Source organism: Ornithodoros turicata, unplaced genomic scaffold (genome assembly GCF_037126465.1).
Source record: "Ornithodoros turicata isolate Travis unplaced genomic scaffold, ASM3712646v1 Chromosome15, whole genome shotgun sequence".
NCBI lineage: Eukaryota > Metazoa > Arthropoda > Arachnida > Ixodida > Argasidae > Ornithodoros > Ornithodoros turicata.
In genome coordinates this window covers 2,429,311-2,452,171 of record NW_026999318.1, presented here as the reverse complement: position 1 = coordinate 2,452,171, position 22,861 = coordinate 2,429,311, and the positions used below count along the sequence as shown (strand labels likewise).

General features: G+C 45.4%; 1 protein-coding gene across 1 annotated transcript in view; it reads right to left on the bottom strand.

The window, feature by feature from the left end:
• Window positions 1-2,705: 2,705 nt before the first annotated feature.
• Window positions 2,706-22,861, bottom strand: part of LOC135372422 (uncharacterized) — a 48,589-nt gene continuing 28,433 nt past the window's right edge. The window contains exons 3-5 of the mRNA XM_064606037.1: window positions 12,948-13,003; window positions 11,410-11,555; window positions 2,706-2,924 (exon numbers count right to left, since the gene is read on the bottom strand). Coding sequence (XP_064462107.1) covers window positions 2,819-2,924; window positions 11,410-11,555; window positions 12,948-13,003 — 308 coding nt within the window. The 3' untranslated portion in view covers window positions 2,706-2,818. The remainder of the gene's footprint in view (window positions 2,925-11,409; window positions 11,556-12,947; window positions 13,004-22,861) is intronic.

Genomic DNA, 22,861 nt, shown 5'->3' with positions numbered 1-22,861 from the left:
ACGACTGTACTGGAATGCAAAGTTCTTTGTTCCACAGATTGGTAACCTGATGACCCTCAAGAAGTGGGAACAGATACAGAAATATATACATTTCAACAACAACGAAAGCCAAGCAGCAAGAGACACCACAGTATGACAGTCTCTTCAAGATACGACCTTTGCTCAACTCTGTGCAGGGGCGCACGCTTGGGGCACACATGAAGGAGAGGGAGGGGTGTAAAAAAAAGACAAAATAGAAGTTACCGAATCTCGTCACTAAACTCAGGTGATGCACTGTTGATAGAAATAGACTTCGTTTAGCATGACCTAAGAAACCATGCTTTAACATATTGAACATATGCATCAATTCTTTTCTCTTCATTTATCTGCTTTCATGTTTAGAGGTAATTTGCTCAGCAGAGCTTGAAACCCCTGAGTTGAGACAGCATGGCCAAGAGCTGCAACCCACTATTCAGAGTAGACAAATGCTGTGCAGCCTCCTTCTGGATTCCTCTTTGCAGCATTATCTTGCCTACCATTCAGGCTCTGTATATTGTTCACAGTTTTTCTTTAATTTTGCAATTTGATTTCAGTTTACCTTATTATATGCACAAATATGATATTCAGGGGGACATTTTCTTGCTGACACCTGAATAAGCTAGGTTGCTTTTAAGAGGTACAGTAAACTTCCGTTAATTCGACCCTGACGGGAACGCGAAATTTGATCGAATTATCCGAAGGTCGAATTAAAGAATAGGCAGAAAAATTGTAGAGGTCAATGTCACCTTTGTGCATTCCTCTGCTGTCGCTCACGCTTGAAACGCGCATCTCGACACATTGCACATAGAGCGCTCTCGCGCGCGCTACAACATCGGTGCCAGGCGTTTCCTGCCCGCGCAAGATGGCGGAAGCGAAACTGTAGACGATTTCGCGGAAAGCTCGCAGTGTGCGTGCGTGCACGCACCCACCCACTGAATGCGCTCGGTGACATCGTCTTCCGTTTCGCTTCCGCCATCTTGCCCGGCAGGACACGTCTGACGACGACGATGTCCACTTCCACGAAGTCATCGAAATTCGAAACTCGTCGAGCGCACGTTGTGTATCGGACTCTTGTTGCACGAACAGTTTCCGAACGAAAGCCCGGTGAAACGTAGAACAATAAACGGAAAGCAAAAACGAGAAAAAGACGTCTCCTCCTCGCACGGCACGAACCACCACCCACCACCACCAAATGAATTCGAGTTTTAGTGCATCGTACGCCATTGGCTTTGCGTACGCAAGAGATGCGTGGTGGTTCTGCACAATGCGCGAAGCTCTATGTTTTGCGCGTGCGCAGAACCACAAACGCTATCGCTTACGTACGCAAATACGATAGCGTTCGGTGCACAAAAACTCGCGGTTATCGGAACGGATCGGTACTGTTCAATCGTCGTCTGCCGATCTGCCACCTGAACTTCAGGGCGAACTTTATCTTGTATGTGCGGTGCGGGCGACGCGGATGCCTGGTTCGCGGACGCATCGATCGAATTACACGATGTGCACTGATTTCACGTTCGAAATAACGAACTTTTTTATGAGGAGGAGGAGGAGGAGTGTCGTTGGGAGGAACCCGAGAGGTCTGCCTGCCTGATTAGGCGGCATGTTTCTCGGGAAGGGAAAGGTGGTGGAGAGGAGGAGAGGAACGGGTGATGTGGAAGACCGAGCGGAATCCGCTCGGGGGAGGATAGCGTCCATGGGCCGACTTCAGGGGAACTGTGCCGGCATACGCCTATTACACATCTGAGGGAAACCCAGGAAAAACCCCAGACGGCACAGCCGGCCCGCGGATTCGAACCGCGGACCTCCCAGTCTCCAAGCGCACGCGTTACCGCTGCGCCACCGGAGCTGGTAACTTTTTTATCAATAGAGGCATACGGGCATTTGACGGGACCTTCGAATTCGATCGAATTAAGCGGAAAATCGAATTATCGGAAGTCGTATTAACGGAAGTCTACTGTACAGACTTTTGTTCCTTATCTTATAATCATTACTCAGGTGGACTACATCCATTTGCATTCACTGGAACTGGAGTTGCATACTGTGTTATTCATTTTCTTCTCTCAAACCAGGGAGGCCCATGTGTATGGCAGTTAAAGTCTTTCACCAGGGTAACAACGCCAGAACAACTCCAGCAATTGCTCTGCAGGTCACCTCTAATTAAAGAAACTTAGGTTTGATGCACTATGTCCTCAGGAGATTTTGTTCCTGCTACAACTCTGCACTTTGTTTCATGTTACCAAAAACTAACCTTACCAACCATTACCATATCAGTAGTGTACTGCTGTGTTCAACCAGTTCAACTTATTCTGGGCATCCTGTAAAGCCTGTGCAGCTACTCCAGCCCTTCTTTGCTGGTAACACTAGTGCCAATACGGTTGTTAGATGAGCTGTGTGACAGTGTATAAAAGAATACATCCAATGTTTGCATATGAATAAAAATTATGCATGTGTAGCATATAATGTGTATATGTAGATGTTAGGTCTTATATATGTTAGTTATTGTATTATTTGAGCTAAATGTCGACATTTCAGCTGTTTGAGCCTAGTGCGCTCATCCTTGACAAACATACAAGTGTGCCCACACCCTCGGTGGAGCCCGTACAGCTGAGGACTCTCTGTCCAGGTGGCAAATGGAAGAGTTATTTCACGAAGAAAGCAGATTTCCGCCAGAAGACTAAAAAGCAGTTTATTTGAAATAGTACCAATTACTTGTCGTTTTTGTAATTGCAAAACATAGGGCATGCTACGTGACTACTGGGGCTTCTTGATTCTTCAGTTACCTGAACTCATGACTTCAGACTTATGTAAGAGAATAATATAAGGTGACAGTGACGCAGGCGAACTGGTGTCGTTGGATTGTGTCCCTCAGTCTCAGGGTTTTGGATGTATTGCACAGTATTGGAAACCTGGTTGAACAATAAATGTCTTAAGCAAACAGTTATTAGAAATATATACAATGTGCAGAATACTCTTACAGAATACGCTGAAGTTGAGTTTCTGTAGGCATGCTGGTGTTAATGCTAAATGTTCAGATTTACGACAAGCTTGACATTGAATACCTCATAAAACATAAATTCTTGCGTGAAACATATTCTTAGGCAAACAACAGGTCCTTAGGAAAGAAAGGAAATACAACCAGCCGGTCCCGTCTGTAGACCAAGCAATGCAGAGTAAATCAGAATCACTTGAAGAGGCGAAGCTGCTCTGAATAATAATAGTAATGATGACGAAGAACACGGGTTGAAACAAAGTAAAACAAAACATTAGGCCACCCGGTCTTTTACAACAATTTGTGCAAACAAATTGAGCAACAAAGGGGGACGCCTTCCAAATATCACAGTCTCACTTCACAACGCACTTGTTGTCACATTGCCAACATGTAGATATAACTGCAACGCCAAGCAACCACCAGACAGTTTCCACTGGTGACGACGATACAACCAATACAACGTTACGGTGAATCGCTAGAGGCCCACGTAACGAGTCAACAAAAATCTCATAGCCACAGAGATGGGTGCCTGGGTTCCTTATTGTGAACAGCCGCCGAGCAGAAGACGATTTCACTGATTGAAAAAGTACAGCTCACATGCCATACCTGCCAGCGCAAGTGTAGCACACGATTCACACACAAAAAGCTGGTCATTATCATATGTTATCCGAACGCTTTCAACAAATGAGGAGAAACTTCAGTTCTCAGACGCGACCAGAGACCTTGTGACCTTGTAGGTACGACCAGTAGGCACCAACGCCACGAACGGGTGAGCATTACTTGGCCTTACGCAACACCGGTGACGTAACGGGAGCCAAAAAGAGAGCCCAGGACAATGTGCAGGACAATGCGCGCGGGAGAGGAGGAATGCGAAACAGACACTTCAAATGCGCGCTTCTCACAGAGTGGAGCGATCTCGCCCGGAAAAATTTTTGGCATACAGTTAAACCTCGATGTAACGAAGTGCAGTGAATTTCTCCATGTAGCGAAGTTTCTTGAAGCCCGCGTTTAGCTTCCATACGGTGCAGTGTATTCGGGTGACCTGTATAACGAAGGTACTTGACCCAAGCTCTCCATGTTACGAAACCTCCCGCGCGGAGAATAAAGAACAAGAGTGCGCCTTTGTACAGCGGATACGACGCCTCTTATCATCCAAGGCGAAAGGCAGAGGAGGAAAGGGCGCTGCACTCTGTCCTGCTTCCCCGTCCCCGCTCTCCCATCTCCCCCATGTGCATTCTTTCTTCTGGTGTGACTTACTCCACATCGTGAGATAGCTCCCGGAGACGCTAGCAACGTGCGCAAGCGGAAGACGCTTTCAATGGATGCGAAGGTGGAAATCATCAACGCTGTGGCCAACGGGAAAAGGAAGAAGGATGTCGCTGTCAGGTATGGCATTCCAGCGAATTTGTTGTCTACGATTTTGAAATCCAAGGACGGCAACTTTGCGGCTGTTGCTTCGGGAACCAGCAGTTCACGGAAGAGACTGAAGCTTGCAACGTATGAAGACGTAGACAAGGCAACCTTCGCGTGGTTTATGGAGATGTTGGCGAAAGGGGTTCCACTTACAGGAGCCATTGTGCAGCATCAAGCTATAAATTTTGCGAACATGCTCGGCTCCGATAACTTTAAGGCTAGCAGCGGTTGGCTGGAAAAGTTCAAGAGGAGGCACGCGATAGTGTCAAGGGTTTTGTGTGGTGAGGCTGCGTCCGCTGACGCCTCGGGGCCGCATCGTGGCTCGAAGAGCACCTGACTACTATCCTAGGAAAATACGCCCCGGAGCACGTCTACAACGCTGATGAAGCAGCATTGTTTTACCAAATGCTACCAAAGCGTACCCTCATGCTCAAGGGGGAGCGTTGCGAAGGCGGAAAACACAGCAAGCAACGCTTTTCTGTTTTGCTCTGTGTGAACATGGACGGAACAGACAAGCGTGCTCCTCTGGTTATAGGGAAAAGCAAAAACCCGCACTGCTTCAAAGGAAAAAGAATCCCGGTGAAGTATACTTCCAACAGTAAAGCATGGATGTCTCAACGATTTTTCGGGAGTGGGTGACGGACTTCAACCGAGACATGGCTAAGAAAGGCAAGTATGTCTGTCTGTTGCTTGACAACTGCTCCGCGCATCGAGGACGTGAGTCTCACGCACGTGGATATCCGTTTCCTTCCCCCGAACTGCACTTCCCTTATCCAGCCCTTGGACCAAGGAATAATAAACAGTATGAAGTGCGGATACCTTGCGCGAGTCCTCGATAAACTCCTGTTGGACATTCGCCGTGAAAGGGAAACGAAAGTGAATGCGATCCAGGCCCTTGAGATGCTCGCAGTAGCGTGGCAGAGCGTGAAACGCGAGGTAGTCGTCAATTCCTTCCGCAAGGCTGGATTCTACCACAGATTCAGTGAAGAAAATAGGGGCTCCGACGAGTTGGAAGAATGCGAAGACGCCGCGCCTGCCCTTGTGCACCAGTGGCAGGCACTGAGAGAAGGCGGCGGCGTACCCCTAGACATCGAGCTACACGACTTCCTGACCGCAGATTCGTCCGAGGTGTGTACAGAAGAGTTGCGGGATGAAGACATCGTCCCAGGCCTGCGTGGTACGGCAGATGACGGGAGCGACAACGGTGGCAGAAACACCAAGGAAGTGCTGTCCGTGCCGACGGCGCGCGAAGTGCTAGACGCTATAGATGTGCTACGTCAGTACGCGGGGTGCAAAGACAATCAAGAGGCAGCACTGGAGGCTCTGTCAACTTATGAAAGGAGCATTGTGCCGACGTTCTGCAGTGTTCAAAAAAAGCTCACAGACTTTTTTGCGAAAAAATAAAGTCATTTCCACAAGCGGTAAGCGACATTTCTTTGGCGATCTATATAACGAAGTTCTCCATGTAGCGAACTTTAGCCATGGGTTTATCGACTCTCGGCAGGAAGAACAGTTTCCAGCAAAAAAAAGATATGGGGGTTCGGGAAATTTCTTAGTCCCTTTAATCATTGTACAATGTGGTAAGCGGCGTCCGCTCATTGGTGGTAACCAAGGTCGTGTTGAAGAATGGGAGGTGGTGGGTTCGAATCCTACCGCCGGCTGTGCTGTTTGAAGTTTTCCCTGGGTTTTCCGAGGACTTTCCAGACGAATGTCGGTACAGATCCCCCTGAAGTCAGCCCAGGACGCATACTAATTCCCCTGTCCCCCACTCCTTCCTGCTGTTGTGGTTGTGAATCGGGATATCCCGAATCCCGAAATCCGGGGATCCCGGCCAATTTTTGACATCCCTTCTTCCAAAAAATCCTGGGATTTCGTGAGAGCAATTATGACAAAAAAAATCCAACACCTGTAGGCCATCAGGGACAGACTCACTCTTCGTAAGCAAATGACGCTTTTTAGGACTGGAGGTGCCACAGGACCTCTTCCTACACGTGCGTACAGATATTTGCTGACTGTCGTTTCCTCTGGTGCAAAAGTTGAACGGACCTTCAGTTTGGCAGCCAATATTTGCACAAAAGTTGGCTCCGAACTCAGAGCCGCCACCCTCAACGCTCCGTGCTTTCTGAGGACGTGTGTTGATTAATGTACAATATGATAAGCACGCAGCGACAGTGTTGTAAATGTTTAGGTTTCGTATCTTTCCAATCGTTTGTATTTTTATTTTTCATTTTCTCTTTTCTTTTTTTGCTGTTCCTCATTCAAGTGGAATGTCACACCACTTGAGGTAATTATAAAGTGATATTTCCTGGTACTTCAAGGGTAGCGGGACTTGCCTTCTTTTCACGTGCAACAGTGAAGTGCACATGAATAGGAAAGGAGTGGCATTGTCATAGTAGAAAAAAATAAGAATAAAATGGGAGAATTTTGCCGTCACTATTTTACCGATGTGGTTATGCTGCAAATTTTCGACTGCTTACCTTCAGGAAAAGGTAGAATCGACAAAGCGCACATCAACTGCGCACAACACGCCGATATAGTCACCGGAGTTAAATGGACTTGGTGAGATATTGGCGAGTTAGATAATTCGACCCGCGCAGGACTATACTTCGAAGCACCACCTGAACTCATCACAATCCCGAAATCCCGTCCCAGGATCCCGGGATTGACACCAAAACATCTCATAATCCTGAGACAGCAAAAATGGCTCGAGATTGACACCGCATCTGTACGCCGCTCATAGCCACAGTTGCTTCGCAGAGCTAGCACACAATAAAAAATAAAAAAATAACAATGTAGTAAGCACCTAGTGACTGTCTTGTAAACCGTTTAGTGTTCGTTTCTTTCCATCATTATTATTTGTTGTTGTTGCTGCTGCTGTTCTTGCTGTTCGTCATTCATGTGGAATGTTATACTGTTTGAGGAAATTATAGAGTAATATTTCCGGTTACGTCAAGTGTAGCGGGACTCCCCTTCCTTTCGATTGCAACAGTGAAATGCAGAAAATTAAAAATAGGGTGGCATTATCATAGCAGAAAAGAAAAAATTTAACAAGATGTAACCATTTTGCCATCACTTATTTATCAATGTGGTTACACTGGGAACTTTCGACTGCTTCCCTTGAGTGAAAGGTAGAATAGACAAAGCGCACATGAACCACACACAACACGCCGATATAGTCACTTGACATAAATGGATTTGGAAGTAGAGTCCTGCACGGCCTGCTGACCTGCACGTCCTTGCGGGAGGCAGGTCTATGCTTTCAGTGTGGTGCAGGTAGTGGGTCGGGTGTAGGCATCACTGTTGACAGCGGAGCGGGCAGTGGGTCGGGTGTGGTCGGTGCATTTTACCAAAAAACTATTAGAAAGCGCACCGAGTTGCTCAATTTCTTAGGTGTCTGTACTGCGGTCGCTCGAAATATGACGTAAGACGTTGCTTTTTTATTTTTTTTAAATAATAGGGTGTTTACGTCGTGAGACAATTGAGATCATGAGCGACGCCACAGCGGTCGGTCTGTGGATTGCTTTTGCCCACCTGAGGGTTCTTTAACATGCGATGAAACCTCATCACACGGCACCCCGTATTTAACGTCCCTCGCGGAAGACGGCGTGTCTAAGCAACTTGTACCCTGCCACAAAATTGCTGGCGTCCTCGGCCGGGTTTCAACCCGTGATCTCGTGATCAGAAGGCGAACATGCTACCGACTGAGCCACCGAGGCCGTAAGACGTTGCTGACAAGGGCGAAAGAAATGCTCACACCATTAGGGTGCAACAGTGCCTGTGGGTCCTTCTTTATCCATGTCGCTTTTCGTATCATCTTGCCTCAAGTCACAAAGCAACACGCATTTGCACCTTTTTGCCCCCTGCGCTAATGTCGTGCAAGAAGCCATTCACATCGACACATCTAATCATCGGGCGTAGACCAGGGAGTACCCTCATTTTACTCGTCAACATTCATCACGTTGCAGGCAGCAGGTCGGGTGAGCTTTTCGAAAAAATATGTGCGCTGCGAGCGGATACAGGTCTCAATTTGTAAAGAGGCGCGGGATGCGTGTCGGGTGCGGATTTGGACCTGAGGGTACAGGGCGGACGTGGGTGAGATAATGCTGACCCACGCAGGGCTATACTTGGAAGCACCATCTGAATTCGTCACAATCCCTAAATCCCGTCCTGGGATCCCGGGATCGATAGCAAAAAATTCCAAAATCCTGGGACCGCAAATATGGCTCAGGATCGACAACCCTACGTGCAACCTACTGCAACATTACACATGGAAGCTCTGCTCCGCTGCACTCATTTATAGTCAAACTCTTTTAAATGGAAACTCAAGGAACAGCAGAAAAAATTCTCAGTAAAGGTATTTTCGTTAAAAGGGATGTCCATTATTGGACCTGTAGGGCTACAGTGGGACCGCAAAAAAATTGCTGTAATGGTATTTTCGTTAAAAAGGTGTTCACTGTATTTTATGCCACACCTGTCATTGCAAAACTTTAACCTTCAAGCAAAATGTCATCTGGATCAGTCCTATAATTCGTGTACAGTTTGCGGTGGTCAGTTCAATACATGTTTTCTTTTGTGACATCACATGGTGATACTTCTTCGCTGGGAGCCTCCCATTTATTAAAGTAAAAATCATGTGACGGGCAGAACACCAAACAGGATCAGCGGTAAGACACACAGTGAGTCTGTGCATTTTATATCACCAAACATAACTGTCGCGATGTCTGCTGTCACCTGCACAAGACACTGTTATGGTAGTGAGGTGAAACTATTGGTAAACTAACTACAGTCGAACCTCGTTAAAACGAAGTCGGTTATAGCGAATTTTCGCTTATTACGAAATTTTTTCTTTACTTGGTTGGCCATGCTTTGGTTCTATGGGGATTTTTCTTTCTACAACGAAGTAATCTCCTCTATTTCAACGCATCTTCGGTTATTGCGAAGTTTTTGCCCCCGAATTTCTTATCGCGGAATGACTTATCCACGGAGATTAGAGACGCCGCGTACGTGTCACCAATGAGACGAATGATCCCAATGAGCGATCGCGTCCTGGCCTGGCGGTCCGCCAGCATTCTCTAGCTTCCTCGTCGCCACATCTCCACCTCCGCGCCTAGTCCTCCTCCACCCACGTGACCACGCGTAACGTGATTCATCCCCTTCTGGCATTGTGGACGGTGTGGACAACGTGGGTGCACTTTCGGCTGGTACGCCATATCTCGCAAACGGAAAGTGTTGTCTTTGGAAATGAAAATGCGATTGAGACGTTGTTTGATTGATTGAGGCGTGGAACGACGTCACGCACACCACAATCCGAAACTGCTTTGCGAAGGGAGGGTTCGCGGCCATCGCGGAGGAAGTTGACACGGAGGCGACATCGGTAACAAACGAGGCAGGCACCAAGTGGAAGCCACCGTGTGGAAGCGTCTGCAAATGGTGAAGCAGGTGCGATTTTGTGTCGGCCGACGACGAGCTCGTGGTGGCAGCTGAGCTATCAGACAGTGACATAATCGCTGCCGTCACCGCGCAAGCACGATAGGTTGGAGCTGACGCAATCAGTGATGACGACTGCTGTGACAGCGAAAACGAAGGCACGGAAAACTCTCACGTCACCAGTGCAGAGGCGCTTAGCATGGTGCGAACAATAAAGGACTTCCTCTTGGAACATCCGACGGCGTCAGAAGCACATGTTTGCAACGGACTTCGTTGTCTCGATAAGGTGAGCGACATCGTCGTGCGCAATGCTATCGCGACGAGGCAACAAGTGATTACAGATTTTTTCAAATAAATATGCTTTTTTGAGTGCTCATTTTGTGTTGTAGCCTCACTGTATCATACCACAACGTGGTGTACGCACTGTTAGCAGCTTAGTGGCAATCTCCTACAATTTCTGGAGGTATTCTTTTAGTACGAATTTCGGATACAACGAACAAATTCGCGGTTCCCGTGAGACTTCGCTATAACGAGGTTCGACTGTATAGCTATAGCACGAGAGGTGTAAGGAACGGCCAACAGCGGCTTTTTTCTCTAGCCTTGGCTAGGCACACTACAAACTACAGATAGTTTTACGGTAGCAGACTATGGATAGTAATGTCAAATTTTTGTTTTCTTTTTTTTTTGCAAGATTTGGTTTTCACTATCGTCGGTTTTGTACCTTTCTTCATTTTTCTACTCTCGCATCAGCCATCTGTCCTAACACAAGTGCAAAGCAGAAACTTACAGAATGACTGAGAGACCAGGTCCTGACCTGATACTTTGTTTGGACGAGAGTTGGCATACTTCTTCATCACTTCTTATTAGTTGCACTAAATTATGATAGTTCTGTCGCAAGTTTCCAATTATTTTGATTTATAACTTAATGGTAGTTGCTTTTTGTAATGCTTTCTTCGGATTGCCTTGCGACAGGTACTGTCGGAGACAACTGGTATATAGCTCTGCGATATTCCACTGGCGATAGTACTACACCAATAGTCTTACGATAGTGGACTATTGATAGTACTATAGATAGTTTTTTGCAACTACTGAACATGTAATGAACTCTCTTTGCCAGTCGACTTCCCTTTGTTTGTGCAGAGCTACGCTTTCCTCGAACGTGAGATTTTTGCGAGGACCCATTTGACAGTTTTCGAAGGCGTACACAAAGAAAAAAAGGAGCGGTGTCCCTCGTATGTATTGCGCTTTCAAACGTGCACCAGCATGCACCTGTCTTTGCAATCGTATGGCAGGAGAGACAACGAGAGGAACAGAAGAGGCATTTTCTTGAAGGCTCCCCCGAGACGGGGAACAGACACGCAGGTCCCGAGTACGTCACTTCCTCCCAGCGCAGGAGGAAACCAAAACAAATAAATTTTTCGGACTGTGCTGCCACGCCTTCTCGGGAGCTAATGTAGCTTGATCGCGTGAGTCCGCCTTAAACACATGCGTGCTTAAATTTCTTATGTTTTGGAGACCCAAAAAAGAAACCTTGAAGAAATCTTACATGAATTTGAACTTACCTCAATTCCACATTATGTCTCAGTGGCACAAAACATGCATGACTCTCCAACGTCTTGGCATGCTCTTCCAAAAATACTCTAGGATGGTTGTCCATCCAAGGCAGCACAACAGATAAAGTCCATGCTAAACTGCACATTGTAACAGACTGAAAAAGACAAATTTTGAAAAACAACAGATAGTCGATCTCACAGCAAAAAGCTACAACCTCTGCATCTTTCGAGACTCCATCATTTATGATACTAGTCACTGGTATATATATATATATATATACAGGATGTTTACAGGAACATGTCCTCCTCTCCGCGCATCTTTGGGACTGGTTGGCTCGCCGTTGAATACCCGAAACTTTGAAGCCTCAATTTCGGGACTTTTTTGGGGCAGTTCCATTTGCAATATTGAGCGGATTTCTTGGTTGATCTGACTAAGTTCGCTACTGGTTCTCTAATTCTGTAAAAAAAAACGTTGGGTTGACTTGGGAAATTTTGGAGTTTAATTAAAAAATTCAATTTATTTTAATTAAAATCAAATGAAAATATTTTTGCAAGATGGCAAATTCAGTTGCTACACAAATGCTGTTTACCCCGTATTTTTCGGTCGCCCCATTTTTTCGAAGTCCGAATGACACGTTTTTTGAAACACCCTGTATATATATATATATATATATGTACCATGCATTATATATACATATATATATATTACATGTGCATGCTCATGAAACAACAGTAGTCAGCAAATGCTTGAAATCGTCACTTTCCAGACGAGGCGATAGAGAACAACTGTGGACCACAAGGAAACATTCTTTAGGAACATCTCACGAAGTTGCTGAATTGTTCTTCTTATGATTAATTTTCGTCCAGTAAGGAATGGAAAACATTTGAATGTTTACTAGACTTTGTTCAGGGATAATACCCTTTAGCAACTCATACGAAGAAAAATGTCAGGAACGTGCATCAGCCACGCATCTATCAGAACTGCACACTTTGGAAAAACTCGAACAAATGCGGGGATGTTTCCCCACTCCTGGTAGCAAACCAGATATGCAACCTATAGAGTACTGCGCATAAAAGTGTCCCCGCAAGTAATCTCACCAACTGAAGGTTTGAGGATTTAAGCCAATATCTACCAGCCAACCCAGCTACATTTCAGTTTTAGACAAATTTAGACAGTTTTAGACTTTGCCAATGCCACTTCAACAGCTACCTTCACTAGTAACTTCTGCCACTTCATGAGCTACAAACATTGAGAAAAGCATATGAGGGTGCAAGACTAATTTTACCAGTTGTTCCCAATCTGAAAACTCAAACGGCTTACTAAAAAAGGTTCTCTGTTCATTTACATGCAAGACTAGAATAAATGACTTCACTTAGTAAGTATGTTAAACGGTTTAAGTAGTGATGACAAAAAATGACAAGTTAACCGCAATAGAATACATACAGTATCTACCAGATGTCAACACATACAAATAAAATAGAAAACCAATCTCTAAATCTGACAAATGCTTGCATGTCTTAAAGGAACTATGAAGTGAATGGCAAACCTGTAGAAACTGTATGCTTTTCTGAAAGCTTCTAACTTCATGGTTCCCACTGAATTCTGGAACGAAAATTGAAGGATCTTTCAAAGACCTTTCAAGGTTAAGCCATACGTTTGCCTGAGATATAAAACATACGTTATGGCAGGGTTAAACATTCCACAAAAATACGTAAAAAAAGGAACATTACAAATATGTATCACAGGAAAGGATCAGTTTCTGAACGGACAAACTTGACTGCTAAGTCCTGAGTATATATATATATATATATATAAAGAAGGGGGAAAAGCCATTAAAAAAATAAGTAAATGATGCTAGACGTGTTTGAAATTCAAACTTACAGATTAAAATGGCTTCTATGGCTGCACGTAGAGAAACAGATACTCATTGAACGATGCGACAGCACCAGAGGACACGTGTTTCGCCGTGTTTGCGGCTCGTCGGCCCTGGGTAGCTGCGCATCGTTCGGGATTGGCAAACCAGGGGTCACTCAGCGAGCGATATACACCTGGGAGGGTGACTGAGCACTCCTCAATGCCACAGTGCAAGCCAGTGAATTACAAAGAAGGGGGAAAAGCCATTAAAAAAATAAGTAAATGATGCTAGACGTGTTTGAAATTCAAACTTACAGATTAAAATGGCTTCTATGGCTGCACGTAGAGAAACAGATACTCATTGAACGATGCGACAGCACCAGAGGACACGTGTTTCGCCGTGTTTGCGGCTCGTCGGCCCTGGGTAGCTGCGCATCGTTCGGGATTGGCAAACCAGGGGTCACTCAGCGAGCGATATACACCTGGGAGGGTGACTGAGCACTCCTCAATGCCACAGTGCAAGCCAGTGAATTACAAAGAAGGGGGAAAAGCCATTAAAAAAATAAGTAAATGATGCTAGACGTGTTTGAAATTCAAACTTACAGATTAAAATGGCTTCTATGGCTGCATGTAGAGAAACAGATACTCATTGAACGATGCGACAGCACCAGAGGACACGTGTTTCGCCGTGTTTGCGGCTCGTCGGCCCTGGGTAGCTGCGCATCGTTCGGGATTGGCAAACCAGGGGTCACTCAGCGAGCGATATACACCTGGGAGGGTGACTGAGCACTCCTCAATGCCACAGTGCAAGTCTAGCATCATTTACTTATTTTTTTAATGGCTTTTCCCCCTTCTTTGTAATTCACTGGCTTGCACTGTGGCATTGAGGAGTGCTCAGTCACCCTCCCAGGTGTATATCGCTCGCTGAGTGACCCCTGGTTTGCCAATCCCGAACGATGCGCAGCTACCCAGGGCCGACGAGCCGCAAACACGGCGAAACACGTGACCTCTGGTGCTGTCGCATCGTTCAATGAGTATCTGTTTCTCTACGTGCAGCCATAGAAGCCATTTTAATCTGTAAGTTTGAATTTCAAACACGTCTAGCATCATTTACTTATTTTTTTAATGGCTTTTCCCCCTTCTTTGTAATTCACTGGCTTGCACTGTGGCATTGAGGAGTGCTCAGTCACCCTCCCAGGTGTATATCGCTCGCTGAGTGACCCCTGGTTTGCCAATCCCGAACGATGCGCAGCTACCCAGGGCCGACGAGCCGCAAACACGGCGAAACACGTGTCCTCTGGTGCTGTCGCATCGTTCAATGAGTATCTGTTTCTCTACGTGCAGCCATAGAAGCCATTTTAATCTGTAAGTTTGAATTTCAAACACGTCTAGCATCATTTACTTATTTTTTTAATGGCTTTTCCCCCTTCTTTGTAATTCACTGGCTTGCACTGTGGCATTGAGGAGTGCTCAGTCACCCTCCCAGGTGTATATCGCTCGCTGAGTGACCCCTGGTTTGCCAATCCCGAACGATGCGCAGCTACCCAGGGCCGACGAGCCGCAAACACGGCGAAACACGTGTCCTCTGGTGCTGTCGCATCGTTCAATGAGTATCTGTTTCTCTACGTGCAGCCATAGAAGCCATTTTAATCTGTAAGTTTGAATTTCAAACACGTCTAGCATCATTTACTTATTTTTTTAATGGCTTTTCCCCCTTCTTTGTAATTCACTGGCTTGCACTGTGGCACTGAGGAGTGCTCAGTCACCCTCCCAGGTGTATATCGCTCGCTGAGTGACCCCTGGTTTGCCAATCCCGAACGATGCGCAGCTACCCAGGGCCGACGAGCCGCAAACACGGCGAAACACGTGTCCTCTGGTGCTGTCGCATCGTTCAATGAGTATCTGTTTCTCTACGTGCAGCCATAGAAGCCATTTTAATCTGTAAGTTTGAATTTCAAACACGTCTAGCATCATTTACTTATTTTTTTAATGGCTTTTCCCCTTCTTTGTAATTCACTGGCTTGCACTGTGGCATTGAGGAGTGCTCAGTCACCCTCCCAGGTGTATATCGCTCGCTGAGTGACCCCTGGTTTGCCAATCCCGAACGATGCGCAGCTACCCAGGGCCGACGAGCCGCAAACACGGCGAAACACGTGTCCTCTGGTGCTGTCGCATCGTTCAATGAGTATCTATATATATATATATATATATATATATATATTTAAAAAATTATAGGATTGAAAAGGAAGGCCGATAAATACAATGGAAGGTGATGTTCATTTCTTGTGTTTCTGTTTTCTACTGCTGATTCCTATTGCGCTGAGTGCTAACTCCTCCAAGTGTTTGTGTCGTCCCTAATTGTGGTCTGCCTCGGCCAAATCTCGTTGTTTACGTTGCTAACTCCTGCAGTTTCAGAGCTACCCCAGCCCCAGGAAAGGCCCCAGGTGAAAAGAGTCACCTTGCACCCTAACCTTGTGGGATTTCGAGGCTGGGCCTAGTCCCAGTCTGACATCTTACCAGAAAAAGGACATCTGTTGAAGAAAATTTATTGTTGCGAGGCATGAAATATTGATAATAATCGGGGGTTTACGTCGCGAGACAACTGAGATCATGAAATGTTGCGAAAGTACCAATGCTTCTAGAGTTATGTTCAATGAATGGAATGCAAAGACACACACACACACTACAGTCACTATATAAGCTTCGCTTACAGTATCGGCACGCTTTTCCCCCATTCAGGAAGCCGGCGGCGGCGTTCATTTGCTCCGGCGTGTCACGTGTTCTGGAAAGTGCCGTGCGCACGAGAGCGCGCGCAGACATCTTGGGGCCTTCGTTTGGCGTTGCGTTCGAAGTTGTGTTTTGCACCTAGAAAGCCGCGAAATCAGTGATATGCCGTGCTGTGCGGCACTGTATTGCAGTAACAGAAACATCGGGGAAAATAAACTCTACAGATTTCCCCTCGGAAAGAAAGACGAGCTTCGTCTCCAGGCTTGGTTGCGTGTCGTCAATCGCAAGGGATTCAGAGTGACCGAACATTCACCACTATGCCAGGTACGTGGTACTGCATCACGCTAGCAACGTTGCGGCAAAGTCTAAGTTAATTAGTTTGTCATTTTTGGACCACTTTGAACCCAGCCAGTTTGAGTGCAACAGGGTTGACGGGAGACGGCTCCTAAAATGGGACGCTGTGCCCACGATACCGGGAAGAGAGAAGAGCGGAAGCAAACCCCGCAAGAAGCTGCTGAAGGCGCTCCCTGTGACATCCACCCAAGAACCAGGAAACAAAGGTTAGCTAATGTACTAACAAATGGTGTAGAAAACGACGGCAAATCTGTATGAGCTGTCACATTTACGTGGCTGTTCAAGGACAGTCGACCATGCGTAATTATGATTCAGTTGACAAAATGAAAGCCATAATAATAATAATAATCTGCTCCATTCCTATGCACAGAAATCCCACTGCCAACTGAAAGTGTTGAGCTCTTGCCTCGTACTACACAGGAGTGCGTTGTGGTGGACAAGTCGACACCACATCCTGGTAAGAATACTGCCATCATGGTTGCATTCGTTCGCGAACATGCTCTTATAATGCAAAGCGTAAAAGTCAGTCACTCAGTTAACTCGTTCGATTCCTCCACACAGAAGTCCCTCTGTCTGAAAGTGCAGATGTCGAGCCCTCCGCTGTGCACGAATTAATGGTGATAGATCCGTCATTGTCAAATCCTGGTACATCATCATCTTACTTTCTATCTATAGATGGCTAAGAGATTGCAGTGGAATACGACACATGAAATATGTTTTTCATTAGGTCATGTGGTAATCGGTGAGCCCGCTGAAATGCAGGATATCACAGTCTGTACAAGTGGTATGTATTAAAGATGTTGAGGTGTAAGAAACAAGTTGAGTTTGTTCCTCACAGAGCTCTCATAACACGAAAAGAAAAAAAGAAAGATAGCCATTTGGTAAAATTGCTTTATTCCTCCACACAGAAACTCCACTGGAAAATGGAACTGTTAAATTTGAACCTTATGTTGCACAGGAGTGCATTTTGGTCAACCTGGTCAATCCACCAGTGCCGCTGTTTGGTAAGGGAACTAAAAGCTACAGATTAAGTAGTTTATCCTCTCTGAACTGTCTTGACCTGAATCAGAGTAGGTAGCAGGGATGGGTAGTATTTAAATACATTTTCATTAAAATACTATTTAAAATATAAATAAATGCATTTATATTTTGTATTTAAATACAGACTCAAAAATATATTTATAATTATATTTAAATACCAATTTCCGGGTACTTATTCTTGTAAATACTTTATAAATACCTCTAAATACCGAATATACTGACTCATGTCTTAAAGTTGCCGTGCATTTGACCTTCCGGGAAGAAGGGAGAGTTTGGGACGCAGTGTTTGAACTAGCTAACATATAAATGCTATTGTCCCTTGCCGATTTATTTTTACGATCATCGTTATTTCTGTAATTCCAGATGACATCCTCCTCACAGTATTTATGGTAGAAGTTACGGTAGTTAAGTACTCATATTGTAAAGTATGTTATGAAGAATATTTAAATACCCCTTTCAATAACGTATTTTGTATTCATATTTAAATACTCAAAAAATGTACTTATGCCCATCCCTGGTAGGTAGAACAGGTGATTATAGGATTGAAAAAAGAGAAAACACTTGACAAGATGACATGAATGTGCCTTTTATGTTAGATTACGCAGTAGTCAATGACGCAATTTGGCAGTTGGGATTATGCCTGTGATAGTTCCTTACTTAATTTTCATGAATTTTGAGACTCATGTTTCTCCACAGCACATCCACAGTTCGAAAATGAACTTCAGGGGTATGCTGACATTTCATCATTCTCATCAGTTCATTGTAAGCCTAGTTCTCAATAGCAAGCTATTTTGATTTCTTGTCATCTCATGAATGGTTCATATTGTTTTTGAAGTTGAACACCATGAAGCTGACAGTTCCCTGGAAATGCCGTCCAGCTCTGTGCTTGTTGACAGCGGTAAGAATCAAATCTTGTAGATGTGGATGTGAATTATAGGAAACAAAATGCTATAGAACATCAGGAAAGAGTCCCAAGAAGCCTTGCAACACACTCACATAGCTTACTTTCTTCAGAAGAAATGCTACCAGGTTGCAGCAACGCAAGTGATATTCCACCGTCTCAGAAGCGCCTGTACTGTGGTGGCAAACCTTGTGAGCACGAGTTCCTGATTGCTGATCTAAAACGCCGACAGAATGTTTCACAGAAAAGAGTCCGGCAATTGGAGCAGAAGCTGGGGGCTCTTGAAAGTGAGTGCTGTATTTTGCAAATGATAGTTTCTGTAAAGGACGCAGTGCATGACAAAGACGCATTTTTTTTTAGAAGACCCACGAACGTGCCTGGCACCTGACCAGCTCCGAAGTATGGAGAACAGTGATGCACGTGCTAATAGGTAGGACTTATTCCCTCTTTCTTTTTGCTGGAACAGTCCACGACAAGTCCAGTAAAACTGCTGCAGACTAACTGTTTCGTAGCTGCAGGGTTCATTATTTTCATGGAGCCTTCCTTTATTTAGGTGGGATGATGCAACCATCCTCAAAGCGTTGAAGACACGACTGGCGTGCGGCAGGGGGGGTTATGAATTTGTGAAGGATAGACTTTTGCCACTACCGTCAGAAAGGACCTTGCAAAGAAAGATCGAAAATGTGAAATTCGGACCAGGTAAAGTTGTTAAGCTTATCCACGTGCACAGTGAAGGCACGGCCATGTTGATAAGAGCAACACATTTTTGTGTGAGATCAGCGGTGATGAATACGTGTTACATGTTACTAGGTATTCTCGAGGAGCTGCTGCCAGCACTCAGAGTAAAGCTGGAGCAAATGCGCCCAGAGGAACGACACTGTGCCATTCTGGTTGACGAAATGCAGTTGACACCTGGCTTAGATTTCGACTCCACGCAGAAGGCCATAATAGGACAGGCAACTGCACCACTCTCGAGACACACTGCTAAAGACCCGTGCTTGGCGACACACGGACTTGTCGTCATGCTGGCTGGCCTGTCATCCAGGTGGAAACAAGTGATGGCGTACCACTTTTCAGGTCTGCCATCAATCAATGCTGTTCTCATGGTACAGCTTTCGAAAAGTAAAAGCATATCACAATACTTTTGTATTTTACAGGAGACTCTGTTGATGGATCCTTCCTGAAGGATTTCATCTTCGAAGTCATCAAGAAGTGTGAGGCTGTTGGAGCTCAGATTGATGCTGTCATCTCTGACATGGGTCCCAGCAACAAAGCCCTATGGAAACTTTGTGGGATTGGGGCTACTAGGGCTTCTGGAGCAAGTGTTTCTTGCAGCCACCCATGCAACGTGGAGCGGAGGTTGTACTTCCTTGCTGATCCTCCACACATTCTCAAGAATCTCCGTGGCCATCTTGTGAGAGGTCAATCCATTCGTCTCCCCCCGGATGTTGTCAAAGCACAGAATCTCCCATGTGATGAGGTAGGATATACAACGTAGCATTTCATTGGTGTTCATATAATTAAATTTTTATTCACTGGTGAATAAAGAACAAAAACATCTGGAAAATTCTAGGTGGACAAAATGCAAAAAAATCCAGTGAATAAAATCTAGGTGGATTAAATCCAAATAACTGTGGTTGTAATTGTCATGTAATAATATAATGCTGTATAGTTGTATCACACCTTTCATTCACTCATTCATCTTAACAGGTGTCAGTGCGCCACATTAGGAAAGTCGCAGAAATTGATGCTGACCATGACTTGAAACTTGCGCCCCACCTTAAGCTGAGATATCTAGATCCGAGCCACTATGAAAAGATGAATGTGTCGTCTGCTGTGGCAGTTCTCAACCATGCTGTCGCTACTGCCATCAGGGTTCTGGTACAGCTTGAGAAGCTTGAGAAGCAATCCCTCACCACAGCCTGGTTTCTTGAACAGGTGGACAAGTGGTTCTGCCTCATGTCATCGAGGTCAGTTTCGACAGGTCTGAGCCACTTCAAGGAGAACAAGCACCAAGATGCCATGGGCTTCCTTGACGGATTTGCACGCTTAATGTCGACGGTGACGATAAAAAAAGAAGCTCAGAATGAATGTTTTAAGCCTGTCCAGGCGGGCATCATGGTCTCATCTGTGAGTGCAGTGCAGCTGCAGGAGTTTCTCTTGAAGAAGCAGAAGTTCAAGTTTGTTATGTTGGGCAGACTGAGCCAGGATGCACTGGAGAACTTATTTTCATGTGTACGTGCAAAAAACCCGATGCCTCGGGCACTCGAATTCAAGCTGACATTGCGACTCATCATGTTGTCACAGTATTTTCGCCCAAGCCGTAAAGGAAGCTACCAGATCAGTGACCGCTCCGACCTGTTGGAATTTGTGGAGCTGACAAGAGGGCTTTCGCAAGAGGACAGCCATGGCACACAAGACGATGCTACAAGTGCGGAAGCTGAGCTGCTGGATGCTACATGGGATGAGAGCATGTCACTCGACAGCACTGAGGCACAGTCACTAAGCTATGTAGCAGGCTATGCCACCAAAAGTGTTTCCAAGTTACACAAGCTCTGTGCAATATGCAAGTCCTTTTTGGGAGATGATCTCGTTGACAAAGATGACGAATTGTTACAATTCAAGTCGTATTGCGGCACTACTGAAAAGAACCCACTCTGCCGGCCTGCCAAGAAAGTTCTGAGCTTGCTGCAGCACACAGAGAAGGTCTTCCGGCAGCACGAAGACAAGATCTTGGATGTGTCGCTACCAGCACTTGCTGAAATTGTTCTGCAGTCCACTTCTTCTCACGAGTATCCCTCCTGCCACGGAATTGCTAAGAAGCTAGTGGACAAGTTCCTGAGCCTACGGATGCGCATAGCACTCAGAAAAATAAATAGTGCACCACGGGCTGTCTCGTCAAAATGTGGCAGTAAGAGTGCGGCTATGAGAGTGCTCGCAGAGCGCATAAAGTAATCAACAGGCCACCACTCCGGAAGAGGCATAACCGCAAGTTTCCACAACTTCAAGATTTCGCAGATGAAAAAAGGCCCTTTTCAGGGCCACCCCCTTGCCTTATACAGAGCCCGTGCCGTGTGTTATGAAAACCCTTATGAAACGCCTCAGACATACACATTTCATACGAAGTTTCGAAAATAAAGTTTCCGCAGTTTAGAATTAAGTAGCCACACAACACTCTGAAGTGCTAATTGAAATCAATGTAGTGAAATGAGTCATATGTAATTTTTGATGCATCAAATGATCTGTTGGTTTCATTGGCCTTTCAGAAATGCTGTGTGACTACTGCAAGTGGTCAGTTCTCAAGAGAGAAAAAAAAAAAAACAGTTAAGAAAGTTGCAGATTAACCATGAATAGTACCTGTAAGAACAAGGTAGGGCACCTGAGTACATGAATTGAGATTGGGACATAACATCATATACAAAATATAGCCCAAAACACGTTTGTTAATGTGAAGTCACTGGCATTGTGATGTTGCCCTATGATTTAACAGCTTCGTTTATCATTACGCTTTCGTGTCATGTGCCGAATCGACAAACGGTTATACAAAGCTAGACAACGCTCCTGATAACAGCGTCACTGAGTCCCGTAATATTTCCACAAATATCATTTTCGCCACACATAGTGATTACAGAGATTTCCTACGGCGATCGTCGACGTACGTTTCCCAATGCGCATTTTCAGATGGAATGAAAAATTCCGTTTCCTCATTCAAGAATTCAGAAAAAAAAACTCTGCACAAGTTGTAGAGCAGCCCACATGGGTGAGGAGCTTCCTAAAAACAACCGCGAGAAAGTATCACCACCGACCAACCAAACCAAAACAAACTTCGCCGTGGAGGAAAAGAGAGGCAGGCCCCAAGATAGCCGCCGCACTTGGCTGCGTAGCTCAGTGTCGATACTGTAAGCGAAGCTTATACAGTGACTGTAACACACACCATACTGCTGCTGAGCGCTAAAAAGACAGACATAAGAGAGGGACACAACACAGGCACTAACTTCCAACACTTTAATGAAACTTGTCGCTTCGGCTCAGCAGCAATATGGTCTCGTACCAACAACCCCAAATTTCGTCACACTCACACACATTATGACACTGCAACTGGCAGCACAATGACTTGGTCAATCGTCATTTCAGTTCTCCCAATGCATGGTTTTAGTGCTTTTTTTTTTATATTGTTTCCTTCACTGGCAATAAATAACCATTCTATATCATACCGTAAAGCAGACCAGGTATGTAGTTTTACAGCTTGTTGCCTCTAAACACAGCACAACAACAACAACTTTATTTTCGACCTTGGAGAGTGGGGAGTTTCATCGCCACAGGCGATACTCTACCCCATTGCTGGATGGAATGGGGGGAATAAAATAACGAGCCCCTTCACAATAACGATCGAAGTCCGATGGTGTCCAGAAATGTCAGAAGAGCTTTGAGCGCAGAGCGTTGCTGGGCTGGATTGGGCCAGGGACCAAGCAATTTCGAGAGGGAGAAAGGGCGAGAGTCCTGCTGACGAAGAGACTCGGAGAGTGTGGTTCGGGAAGGTTCGTAGTGAGGGCAATGAAGAAGAATGTGCTCCAGATCCTCAA